The sequence below is a fragment of the Pezoporus wallicus genome, unplaced genomic scaffold (genome assembly GCF_028554395.1).
Source record: "Pezoporus wallicus isolate ANWC-B61680 ecotype Strahan unplaced genomic scaffold, APGP_CSIRO_Pwel_v1 contig_5069, whole genome shotgun sequence".
In the NCBI taxonomy this organism is placed as follows: Eukaryota; Metazoa; Chordata; class Aves; order Psittaciformes; family Psittacidae; genus Pezoporus; species Pezoporus wallicus.
Genome location: NW_026642361.1, coordinates 3348119 through 3361617, shown reverse-complemented (window position 1 = coordinate 3361617; position 13499 = coordinate 3348119). Strand labels below are relative to the sequence as shown.

General features: G+C 39.8%; 1 protein-coding gene across 1 annotated transcript in view; it reads left to right on the top strand.

Annotated features, from left to right (window-relative positions):
- Positions 1–13499, top strand: part of OTOGL (otogelin like) — a 97647-nt gene that overhangs the window by 71493 nt on the left and 12655 nt on the right. The window contains exons 39-48 of the mRNA XM_057429354.1: positions 645–822; positions 1708–1850; positions 3221–3244; positions 3375–3467; positions 4119–4308; positions 6621–6835; positions 10951–11092; positions 11426–11611; positions 12099–12311; positions 13203–13307. Of these exons, the coding sequence (XP_057285337.1) occupies positions 645–822; positions 1708–1850; positions 3221–3244; positions 3375–3467; positions 4119–4308; positions 6621–6835; positions 10951–11092; positions 11426–11611; positions 12099–12311; positions 13203–13307 (1489 nt within the window). The remainder of the gene's footprint in view (positions 1–644; positions 823–1707; positions 1851–3220; positions 3245–3374; positions 3468–4118; positions 4309–6620; positions 6836–10950; positions 11093–11425; positions 11612–12098; positions 12312–13202; positions 13308–13499) is intronic.

Sequence of the window (13499 nt, the reverse complement as noted above, 5' to 3'; positions counted from 1 at the left end):
TACTTGCTCCTATGTGTTAAAATAGATACTGCTTTGCAGTCCATTGTGTTATGCTATGTATGTAATACCAGAGCTTTAAAAATCACCTGATTTTGTTTTCATTTGTCTGTTTTAAAATATGCAACTATTCTTAGATGATTGCAGTATCGTTGCTCCTATACTGCCGTAGTATATTCTGCAACTCGGATGTAAGACTTTTAAAGCTATGTGCTGATTCTAGATAGGAAAACACATTTTTGAGCTGTAGACAAAACCATAAACCATAGGATGTTTTTGTTTCTGCATAATCTCACTCCACCTTTCCTTTTTCCATTTGATTCTTTGTTATAGGGCTTAAAATTATGGGAACGGATGATTCTGTATTTTTTTAAAATGCTTCAGATTATTGCTGAATATAACATGTAGCCTCAGTGCACAATGTTTTGCATTCCACCAAACCTAGATGGAGCAGGAGGGGTGTGGGTGTGGGATGTGCATCCTTGTCACCTGTCACAAAAAAGCAATTCATTCCAAAATAACTAATGAGGAGTCTTGTAGTCATGCTGATTCTGTCTCAGAGCAGGGTGATGAACAAGTGGTCGCTTGGACTCTGTAAGGGCAATGAACGTAAGGTTGATTCTGGTTGCTTTTTCCTTATATGACAGCCAAGATACCTTGAACCTGTTGACAAATGTAGCCACTATGTATGTGTTAATATGGATTGGATATTATACAACCTTTCAAGGAACTGCCTTAAGGATGTGCAGAAGCCAGACTGTGGTTTTCGAGGAATGCCGGTTCAAGTTAACTCTGATAGTTGCTGCCCAGAATGGGAATGTCCTTGTAAGTTACTGTTTTATTTTTAAATACAACATAGAGCCTTGATCTGTAAATTTCAAGTAATAAATTAAGGGTTTATTACAGTGGGAATATGAGGTTGAATACTGACATGAATTTAAAAGAACTGTTCATCAGCAAAACAGAATAAAATATACTGAAACTTTTGGTATCTTTGAATTCAAGAGAGTCAAAATATTTTCTTTTGAATCAAAACATTAAAATGAAATCTGCAACATGAACATCAGCATATTCCAGCTGACTCTCTTTTCAGAATTTCTATCAGTAGAAACGTTCAGATTTCAACATTTTGTGAAGGAATAAATTAAATACTGTCATTTCTGCAAGACAGAACCCCCAAATTTCAGTTAGCTCTAACTGCAGTTTTTACTCATACTTAGAAACTACAGAAACTGGCAGATGGCTGTCTGCCAAGGGAACAAAAAAGCCACAAAGGAGTCACATTAATAACATTGCAGCATTATTGAAACCCATATTGCACTTTTAAATATCTGTCTCAAGATAGGACAGATCAGCATCTTGTTATCAGTAGCTCAAAATTGTATACATTTTAATGCATGTATTTTATTTCACAATGTACGGATTCAATGACCTTGACTGTAAAACATTGACTTAAGTGAAAATTTTCACCAATTTAAACTTTTACTCTGGGCACATAGCTTAATAGGTTAAACTATTTCCACTGAGTAATGTAAGACACTTCCTTCTGCTTTTGGTTCAGTATGCTGTCTGCAGAACAAGGTCATCAGTATATATATATATATGAACATTCAGAGGGAGAGAGAGAAAATATTGCTAAATTGGAGGGTTTTTAGAAATGCCCTGTATATGGTTTTGTGGGAATCTCATTAAATGACAGTTCTTTTTTAGGTCAATGTTCTGTACTGTCTGAACTGAGTGTTATCACATTTGATGGAAACAACATAGCCCTCTGTAATATGGCTTCCTACATTTTAGTCAAGTTACCAGGAGAAATTATTGTTGCTCATATTGAAAAATGTCCTGCTAATCAGGTAAGATTCTTGCATTTCTGCAATAATTGTCTTGCATTTTTGTGTTGTAAGACTGAAATTCTGCTAAACTTTATCAGTTAAAACTTACAGATAAAAGCCATACCCTTTGAAAAATGGCAAGTTATTTAATATTCAAGGAACATGTTAATCATGCTCTCTAGATCAAAGAATTTTATCTCAGGTTAAACAGTAATTGTTGTATTATGTTATAACGAAATTCAAATGTAGGTTCCTTTTAACTTAGTTAGGGTGACGTAGCTTCTGTATCTGCATGTCTCCATTCAGGTTCTCCACCTACAAAGCTTCCCGAGGACTTGAATTTATAATTTACAGTATGGCAAAAATGCTAAAATACTTTGAATAGCCACTGAAATCTGTTGTAGTTATTTTAGGAAGGTATTAATCGTTTTGGGATTAGTGTAAAGAGCTGTCCTTTGTAGTTGTCCAACTCACTGCATTGCCTACAGAGGGGATCCAGCCACTTTATTTTTAGACTGTCAGTTTAGGTCAGGTCAGTCTCATCCTTAGGGTCTTTGCATACCCTCCTTTGCACTGTCCATAGTCCTAATTTATGTAGCCCTTGAACAACTGGCTTACATTTCCATCTTCGGTTTGTGGATAAAGAAGTTCCTGATGAGGAACTCCATCAGGATTCTTTCCTTTCCATCCTTACTTGCTCTCTTATGTACTCTCACTGGGGGAACTGTACACATGAATTTTAAGTCCCGAGTCTTACACTGTTTTAGAGGTTTTCTTTTAAATTTCTCCCTTCACTGTTTCTTGGTTGCAGACTAAAGGTGTGAACACAGCTCATGGAAGCAGATGTGCTTTAGAAGTCTGCAGCTGTGGTTCTCTAAGAAATACTTTTTGAAAGGGCCTTGCAGCATATGCTAAATCTTGTGATACTGATAATGAGTTGCTTTCAATGTTAAAGCTGTTCAGCTAAAAGCTAGCTGAGGTACGGTAAGTATGAGCTACATCTTGTGCAGGAGGATGCCTTGGTAAAGTAGCAGTTTTATCAGAGTTAGGGCAGCAGATTTTATTGGCATATCTGTTGTATTTTTAATTCAGCTTGTTCAGGTCATGGTGTTATCTTTTCTGTCTTATTTTCCACATAAATCCCTTTGATTTAAATCTTTAACAAGCAAATCAAGTTTCTAAAAATAGTTCATACAAAGTTCACAAAAATAATTCACAGAAAGCTGCATTAGCTGGGAAATGTGTATTTTTATTGTTTATAAGGAATATATTAAATTAGTTCAATTATACAGCTGGTTGTAGAACTTAAAGAAAACAGTCAACCTATTTTTGCCAAATAAGAATGCTGCTGATTATTATTGCACTTCTAATCTCTTTCTAATGTTTTTCAGAGTGCAAATTCAATAAGAAAACTAGTGAGTACTTTTTTCTTTTACTAATTATAAAAGACGTCATTATTGCACATCTTAAAAAAATTCCCTATGGCACTGGTACACAATTAGAAAATAAATAGTAACTGAACTTGTTTGTCACTTTTCTTTTAAGGTTCCCCCTGCAAGCACTTCGGGGCTCTGTTTTAAGAAATTAAATGTAACAACAGGCACATATCAATTACTTATCAATCGTTTAGCAAGAAAAGTGAGTATATGTCATGTATATATCATGTGCACACTTAAAAGATAGCTGAGAGCTCATTCTGTTGTAGAATGCAGTAGATTAGATTTATAATGAATGCACTATAGGGTTAGGATTACTTTGCTGGTCAGGTTCCCAGTAATTCATAGTATGCTAGAAGCAAAGAATATATATTTCTGACACCATGCTCCACTTATATGCCATTTATCCAAAATGAAACTTCAAAGCTCTTTTGAGATTTTAGAGAAGCTGCAAAAGCATTTATACTTGAGATGTATTTCCAGAAAACCCAAATAGAAATGTTCCAAAATGTGATAAATACTTAAACTGCCTTTCCTGATAGTAACAAGTGAGAACAGATAAGTTTGAATAAATGAATGCGGGTGGAGGTTTTTTGTTCTATCATATGATATGTGATAAGAAAGATTTATTGCTTCTGTAATTAGAAAAGATTTCTGTATCTTTTTTTCTTATGCCTACTTCATTTGTCACTATGGGAAATGGCACTGACAGGAAGCTCTGTGACTTAAGCACTGTGTCTGTTATTGCATGCTTCAGAGGCTGTAAAAAATATCTTTTGTTATAAAATGTAGAGACATAAAATGCATCTTTGCCATCTGTTTTTATCTCTAAACCGTATTTGGTTTATTTTAGGTAGTAGTGGATTCTGTAGTTCAATCATTACCATTTTCAAAGGAAGGACTGAGTATTCAGGATACTGGTGCAATATATATTGTTAATACCCCAGCTGGTATTAGCATCAAGTGGGCTCACATTACAGGCATCATCGATATACAGTATGGATTACACTCTAACACATCCATGAAGACAGAAGGACTTTGTGGTGAGGCTATGACTTTTTTATGTTTAATAATTTCCCGTTGAAAATGTACACCTGCCTTTTGTGTCTGTGACCTGCTGTCCCTATAGCTATCCTTTTGACCTCCATTAACTACGCTGACAATCCTATTTGAGGTGCGCTTGTGAAATTCTATTAATAATAGTAAATCAGTAGCTCTGTTTCAAAGCACTCTGTTTTGCAGAGCAAGGAATGATCATTAGATTGTACCTAATTAACTTTAAAAAACTGTACTCATCACTGCCTGCATTTAAGAATATTGTTGAAGTCAGGTAAAGAAAAGGGTAAAATTTTCAATGGAGAACTGGCTGCTGAAGAAGTTCAGGTAGTGACGGTATATTTCAGTGATTATGAAAGAAAAGGATAACAGATGTTAGCAGTGGCAGCTTATCAGTATGCAAATACTGATAAAAGGCATATTTTGGGAAGGGTCCAAGTCCCCTGAGGATAGTGAATCCAAACGGAGACCTGTTAAGGTTGGATCTAGGGTCCAAAACTGTGCTGACATGTCTCAGACTTACAGTGATACTAAATTGAGCATGTTTCAGACTTCCCTGATTGCCTTCTTATAACTCTGCTAGTAGGAATTATATGGAAAATTGTAAGCAAATATTTGAGTTACTCTAATTCTGTCATGCATGCTCACTTTCTGGTGCATTGTTATTTTACAGTCTACCCCAAATTGAACAGGAAAATGAAATTTTTATAGTATTTTAAATCGCTTTCAGTTTAAAAAGCAAACAAAACCCAATACAGGTATGGTTTAAATATAGCTGTAAACAAAATAAGTTGAAAATCAATTGCTGTATTCTGCTTGAATGAAAGTTGTCCTAGATCTACTGAGAGAAGGTGAATGCTGGCTCTGCTCTTTTTCCAGTATCATGCCATCTTCTCCGTGCACACTGAAAAAGATTGGGATAAGATGTGGTAGGAAGGTAGGATGTAGGAAGGATTATAGAATAGTTACTCGTGCCATGGAAAGAAAGAGGAAGACTCTGCAGACAAATCCAATCTCTGCTGTGAAGTGTTGCTCTACCTGATATTTTGCCATGAAGTCTGAAGCCTCTTTTAGCGCTTCTTTTCTATTCTCTGCCTTTTGTTCCTGTCTGGGATTCTCCTATCCTCTCCTTCTCAAACTGAAAAAACTGTGGGACTATGTGGCACAATGGCTTTATTTTTAAAGCTGTATTTTTTAGCATCACCCTACAAATTCTAACACCACCACAATTTGTGGGATGGCATTAGGGCAGCAGCAAGAAGCAGAAGTGTTAAGAATATTGGAGAGTGGTGCTACCATCAAATGCTCCTTATGCAAATGCCACCTTCTGTGTTTTTCCATGCTGCCGAGAATAACAACCTGTCATGTGAGGCTAACCCAGTCCTACAAGGGACCCTGGAGGGTATCAGGATACAGGGCTGGAAGCATGAAGGCAAGCACTTACGGTGTGGTTAGCAATGTGGAAAGAAAGTGAAAAAGGATAAAGGAACCTTGGTTAATTAGTTGTTGGGATGTAAAACACTGTTATGACTATTAAAATTTTGTCACTAAAGACTTGTTACACTGCCGTGGTTTAAGCCCAGCCGGTAACCCAGAACCAAGTAGCCACTTGCATACTCCCCCTATTCCCCACCCCCACTCCCGGAGGGATGGGGAGGAGAATCAGAAGACTGCAACTCCCATGGGCTGAGATAAGAACAGCCCAGTAACTAAGGTATAACACAAATCACTACTGCTACCACCAATAATAATAATGATAAGGAAATAACAAGGGAAGAGAATACAACTGCTCACCACCTGCCGACCGGGACCCAGCCTGACCCAAGCAGTGATCTAGCCCTTCCAGGTGACTGCCGCCAGTTTGTATACTGGGCATGACGTGCTGTGATATGGAATACCTCTTTGGCTAGTTTGGGTCAGGTGTCCTGTCTTTGTTTCCTCCTGGCTTCCCCTCCTCCCTGGAAGAGCATGAGACTCAGAAAGTCCTTGGTCAGAGTAAGATTACGGAGCACCAACTAAAACCATTGGTGTTATCAGTGCTGTTCCCAGGCCAAAAGTCAAAACCACAGCACTGCACCAGCTACTGAGAAGGAGAAAAATGACTGCTACTGCTGAACCCAGGACAGCTTATAGGAAGATATGTTTTCATTGATTAATCAACAGAATACATACAGTAATGAATTCAGGTAGCCAGCAGATTTCAGGGGTTTAGGTGGAGTTTTTTTTCAGTGGTTTTCTTTCCCAAAGGAAGTAATATGGCATGTTTGTTTGTACTTTGAATGCGATGCTCTGTCCCCAGGGGTGTGTAATGGAGACCCTACTGATGATCTGAAAATGCAAAACAGGACCATAATTACAAACATGGAGGAAATTGAAGTGTTCATTAGGAGTTGGGAAATTGAGAAATCACTTGATGTAACAACCCGGAGGCCAGTAAGAAACTGTACTGAAGATAACTGTACATACTGTATGGGACTGTTGAATGGAAGCACTTTCATCCCTTGTCATGAGAAAGTGAGTATGAAGATCAGAGAAATTCCAGGTGCAAATTAAAGATTTATAGTTAAGAAAAGAGCAAGAGAGATATGTATATTTTTTATGTATTGCTTATTTCCATGAGCTGACAACTGGATTGGTGGCTTTAATACCTCTATCATTTTGGCTTTAATACTCTTGTCATACTGTCTGTTGTAAACATACATACATATGGATCCCTGTGCTATTACGGTCTTAAATTATTTAGTAGGAAAAGCTCAAAGGAGAGACATCAGATCACCATCTCAACAGAAGAACATTCCAAATAATAATTCAATTTTTAATAAATGCTTGACACGGGTCACTAGAAAAGAAAGCCTCATGCTTCTGCTGCATACATCAGCAACTCATGCAGCCTGAGACTGATTGAACTGAAGACATTTCCAGTTAAATTTTGATATACTTACTATTATGTTGACAATTTGGTGACATTTCTTACAGAAAGCATTATCTTTTGTTTCTGTGCACTGTACTTTCTAATAGGGATATTAGCTGTAGCACACAGACTACCACTAGAGGTCGGTAGTGCAGCACAACTGCTTTCCTATATAAGGAACCCTATATAAGGAATTACTTTCCCCAAGTAATACAAAGTGAAAGGATTAATTACTCAAGGGGGCCATTACTTCTCAGAGATAGATGTGTCCAGATTCCTGATTCACTTCTTCATGTTCTGCCTTTCCATCATTAGTTTGTATTGTGATACTCTTCAGTTTTCATCACAAATACTGTTAAAGGTATTGCAGGCAGCTGAGCCCCTTCCTTCAAACTTCCAAGCCCTCTCCCCACTTTCCACAGGTAGAAAAAATTGATGAAGTTCTGAAAGGAAGGGGTTAAAGAGTTTTGATGTTTATTTATTTGTTTGTTTGTTTGTTTGAAGATTAACTAACAAGGAGGGTCTGGTCGAAGCAGTAAAGGTTGAGGGCTGCCTTGGTTGCAGCGACCACGAGATGGTGGAATTCAGGATCTTGTGTGGTAGGACCAGTAGAATAGCAAGTAGAATTGCAACCCTGGACTTTAGCAGGGCAAACTTTGGCCTTTTCAAGCAATTGCTAGGGGAAATCCCATGGGCAAGGCTGCTTGAAGGTAAAGGGGCCCAAGATAGTTGGCATTCAAGGATTGCTTTTTCCGAGCTCAAGATCGGAGCATCCCGACGCGTAGGAAGTCAAGGAAGAGGGCCAGGAGACCTGCGTGGCTAAATAGGGAATTGCTGGGTATGCTCAAGTGGAAGAGGAGAGTTTACAGGTCATGGAAGGAGGGGCTGGCCACTTGGGAGGAATATAAGGCTGCTGCTAGAGGATGTAGGAAGGCAGCTAGGATGACTAAGGCCTCCTTAGAATTAAATCTGGCGAGAGGGGTCAAGGACAGCAGAAAGAGCTTTTTCAAATACATGGAAGATAAAACTAACACCAGAGGCAATGTAGGCCCACTGATGAACGGGATGGGTGCCCTGGTGACAGAAGATACAGAGATGGCAGAGTTACTGAATGCCTTCTTTGTCTCTGTCTACTCTGCTGCAGGCAGTCCTGAAGAGCCCTGTACCCCTGAGACCTTAGATGAAGTCAGGTCAATGGAGCGGTTTGCCTTAGTCGATGAGGAATGGGTTAGAGACCGGTTGAGCAATCTGGACATCCATAAATCCATGGGTCCAGATGGGATGCACCCGCGGGTGCTGAGGGAACTGGCGGAAGTCATTGCTAGACCACTCTCCATCATCTTTACCAAGTCTTGGGAAACAGGAGAGGTGCCTGAGGACTGGAGGAAAGCAAATGTCACTCCAGTCTTCAAAAAGGGCAAGAAAGAGGACCCGGGTAACTATAGACCGGTCAGCCTCACCTCCATCCCTGGGAAAGTGATGGAACACCTTATCCTTAGTGCTATCTTAAGGCATATCGAGGATAAGAGGGTTATGAGGGGCAGTCAACATGGCTTCACCAAGGGGAAATCATGCTTGACCAATCTCTTAGCCTTTTATGAGGAAATAACACAGTGGATGGATGATGGCAGAGCGGTGGATGTGGTCTACCTTGACTTCAGCAAAGCATTTGACACAGTCTCCCACAGCATCCTCACAGCTAAATTGAGGAAGTGTGGTCTGGATGATCAGGTAGTGAGGTGGACTGTGAACTGGCTGAAGGAGAGAAGCCAGAGAGTTGTAGTCTATGGGGCAGAGTCTAGTTGGAGGCCTGTAACTAGTGGAGTGCCTCAAGGGTCAGTACTGGGACCGGTATTATTTAATATATTCATCAATGATTTAGATGAGGGAATTGAGTGTACTATCAGCAAGTTTGCTGATGACACTAAGCTGGGAGGAGTGGCTGACACGGCAGAAGGCTGTGCTGCCATCCAGCGAGACCTGGACAGGCTGGAGAGTTGGGCAGGGAGTAACTTGATGAAATATAACAAGAGAAAGTGTAGAGTCCTGCACCTGGGCAGGAACAACCCCAGGTTCCAGTGTAGGTTGGGGAACGACCTGTTAGAGAGCAGTGTAGGGGAGAGGGACCTGGGGGTCCTAGTGGACGACAGGATGACCATGAGCCAACACTGTGCCCTTGTGGCTAAGAAGGCCAATGGCATCCTGGGGTGTATTAGAAGGGGGGTGGTTAGTAGGTCGAGAGAGGTCCTCCTTCCCCTCTACTCTGCCCTGGTGAGACCGCATCTGGAATATTGTGTCCAGTTCTGGGCCCCTCAGTTCAAGAAGGACTGGGAGCTGCTGGAGACAGTCCAGCGCAGGGCAACCAAGATGATTAAGGGAGTGGAGCATCTCCCTTATGAGGAAAGACTGAGGGAGCTGGGTCTTTACAGTTTGGAGGAGACTGAGGGGTGACCTTATTAGTGTATAGAAATATATAAAGGGGGAGTGTCACGAGGATGGAGCCAGGCTCTACTCAGTAGCAAACAATGATAGGACAAGGGGTAATGGGTACAAACTGGAAGACAAGAGGTTCCACTTAAACTTGAGAAGAAACTTCTTCTCAGTGAGGGTGATGGAACACTGGAACAGGCTGCCCAGGGAGGTTGTGGAGTCTCCTTCCCTGGAGACATTCAAAACCTGCCTGGACACATTCCTGTGTAACCTTATCTAGGTGTTCCTGCTCCGGCAGGGGGATTGGACTAGATGATCTTTTGAGGTCCCTTCCAATCTCTAGCATACTGTGATATTAGTCACAGAAACTTAATGGGAGGGAGCAGTGATAAGCAGTTTGGAATCAAGAAGGGAGAATAGCACCAGCCGGTAGCAGAATGCTTTTCATAACTGTTTTAACACATCTCATTTGAAAATAAATAAAGGGAATCTGAATAGTCAGAATTCCTACTTCATAAATGCTTCCAAGAGAACTCTCATAGCCACAAATACAGTACAATTGCATCTTTTACTAGTTCATAGCAAAACATGACACAGGATCAAAACTGCCAAGGACTTTCATCCGTTAGGAAATTTGTTTTCTTTCACATACATGATGGAGGTAGAGCCAGAGTGGATAGAGCAAACTGGACTCTTCACAGGCATGAAGCAACTGGACAAAGCTAGGAAACAATCATCAGGGCAATTAACTTTATGGCAAAGTGAGTGACTGCTTGAAGACTGCTGAAACCATAGGGAAAGCTGGGCTGCAGCACCATAGTAAACAGGAAAAATCTGACTTTTCCACCTTTTTACAAGCCTGTAAAAATAAGAACAGAAAAAAGATTGGTTGCACCACCTGCATTCAGACCCAATAGGCACAGGCTATTGGGTCTTCTGCAGACACAGAAACAGAGCACTCAGTAATAATTCATTTACAGCAGGAATTTATGGAAGGTATAGCAGCAAAGCTTAGCTGAGATTGTTGACTTCTAGGTGACAGGGCGGTAACTGCGAAAGTGGTGTGACAATGTCATTAGGGCTGTCTTCTTTGCCTACTAATGAGTATAAAAAAATTCTGTCAGTTGAAGTTTTGCAGAATGAGTGTTCCGGAAAAAAATGCTTTTTTTTTTTGCTTCAGACAATGCACATGATTTTTTCCCTTGCAGTTGTATTATTTCTTGTAATTAGTGATTTAATTGCAGAAAGCTCTTCCACTTGTTAATTCTCAATTACAATATGTTCCCAGGTGTCACCACGGGAGTTTTGTGAGAAAATGTGGATCAACAGTACCAATTTTTGGAATTATGAGTGTGATGCACTTTCTGCATATGCGGCTTTATGCAACAAGCACAACATCTGCATTAAATGGAGGACACCTGATTACTGTTGTAAGCAGATAGCTATGTTCTATACCCCAGAGTGGCTTTATACCGCTGCAGTGTTTAGTGATGAGTTAAAAATATTCTTTTTCTATTGTTATTGTGAGTATCATCTCATTCTATCACAGCATTAGTAAATCAGGGTAAAAGTTATTAAGATGTATTGTTTAAGTCAAAGTATCATGAATCAGTTTTAATCTTGATTGAATTAGTTTCTTAAAATACTGTTAGAAATATAAATGCATGCTTTCTATGATACACTTGCTTGTTCTTACTACCTGTTAGTCCAATTAAATGCTAAAAGAACAGCAGCACTCACTGCCTTTTTTTTATTACTTGCAGCACTGAGTTGTCCCGAGGGCAAGGAATACCAGCCTTGTGTGCAACCCTGTGAAGCCAAGACATGCTTGAATAAATGGTTCTATGAAGATTCTCCCTGTTCCTACTTAAGGGAGGACTGTGTTTGTAGAAATGGCACTATTCTGCATAGAACAGACTCTGACCTCTGTATACCAGAAGAAAAATGTAGTAAGTGCTGCAGGAGAGGGCAGTTTCGTAGATATGTTAATATTAACTGCAGCTCACAAGAAGTGATGTTTTAAGTTCCCTGCCAGTCCTCAGTAAGTGTGATGTTGTATAGCTCCCTTCAACACAGCCTTCACCTATCTCTCCAGTTTGAGCTTTCAGTGCACTTGGATTCAAGAGCCAATGGTGATGTACTTCTGTCAGGGAAAAATAATGGTCATTCTTTCATAGCACCCAGGTTTTCTTTCCTAGATTACTCTGGAAGGAACAGCATGAGCAGGTTCTTTCCCTCACACTCAGTATTTATTTTCACCCATAGTGAAGCCTTTGCTCATTTGGACTTTTTGAGGTCATCATCTTTTCTTGGATTCCTTGATCATAATGCTCCACAGTACTCTTATTTTATGAAATGCTTCTATGGAATTCATAGTTGCTTGCAGGAAATCTGCACTCTCTATTTAATAAAGGTATATAATGTTTTTTCTCTCAGCATGTACAGATAACAAAGGACAACCCCGCTCTGCTGGGGAGATCTGGAATGGGTCCATGAGAGGCTGTTGCATGTACAACTGTTTAGAAAATGGAAGCATTGTTTCTGTAGAACCTGAATGCAATGAGGATCCACTACCGGTCTGTGAAAGAGAAGGGGAAGTTATTGTCCATGTCATCGAAGAAAAAGCTTGCTGTCCAAAGAAAGTTTGTGGTATGTACCACACTTATTTTCAGTAACAGAAGTATAAGATTAAGTGCTTGACATTCAGTGGCAGAGGATGATCTTTAGACAGGGGTCCAAGGTAGCATTTTTCAGAAGTGTTTTTTAGGTACTTGCAGTTGCTTGGGCCAGCAAAGCAGGCTGCTTTACTTTGTAAGAACTGACTCACTGAAATAATATATTTTTTTCATTCTTGGCAGTCTGCTTGTGAAACAAATCTTCTGTTCAAAATGAATTTTGAAGCTCTTCAGTTGAATTTCAAAATAAATTAATAAATACTTGATGATAGAAGTAGTTTGGTAATTGCGGCAGTCATCAGAGCCTGTTCACTTTTCTTATTAATGCTTTGGTATCAAGAGCAGTATCCTCTGACCTACTGCTGTTTCACAGAAGCAGGATTCTGTGAGCTGGTCACTGAATACTAATATTTTGTCTAGCCACGGTTAAGGAATAAGCTCATTGCTCCTAAAATGTTAATTAAAAGATGCTAATTTCTCATATCATCTTCAAGGAAAATCAGCACAAACGGTCAAACTGATATGCTTTTGCTCATTGCACACCTGTAACCAACACTGAACTGTCAATTTGTTAAGGGAGTATTTTCACTGTGACATTTTAGCTGGCTTCATGTGTAGGAAGCAGTGTAGGCAAATACCTGCTTTAAGAGGGATATAACTGTGCTTGCACAGTGCCACGTGGTTGGAGTTCCACCAGCCCTAGGTTGAGCTTGGAGGTCTACAGGATGGTATGGAGTACACTTTAAGCTGACTTGGGCTGCTTGTAGTTTGTGAATCTCTATACTGAATGGTATATACATCTTGAGGTATAGAACTGGCACTCATCTCTGTTCAAATGTGTCAAAATTGTTTTTTTATCCCACAGAATGTAACATCTCATTGTGTGACACCATTATTCCAACATGCAAACCCAGTGAAAAATTAGTGGCAGGTTACCATCCCCTGTCCTGCTGTCCACAGTACCGATGTGGTAAGGGAAACACAAATACACAGTTTCTGGGACATTTTCCACGCTTGTATTATATGTTGTACGAAAACCTGCCTTACAAGTTGTTTTAATTGTTAACAGAGGGAGACACTGTAAATAGCACCAGGCAATGACTCTTTTTTTTCCCACATGCCAATATTTTCTTGTGCTTGTGTTTTGTGTCACTTTTGACTT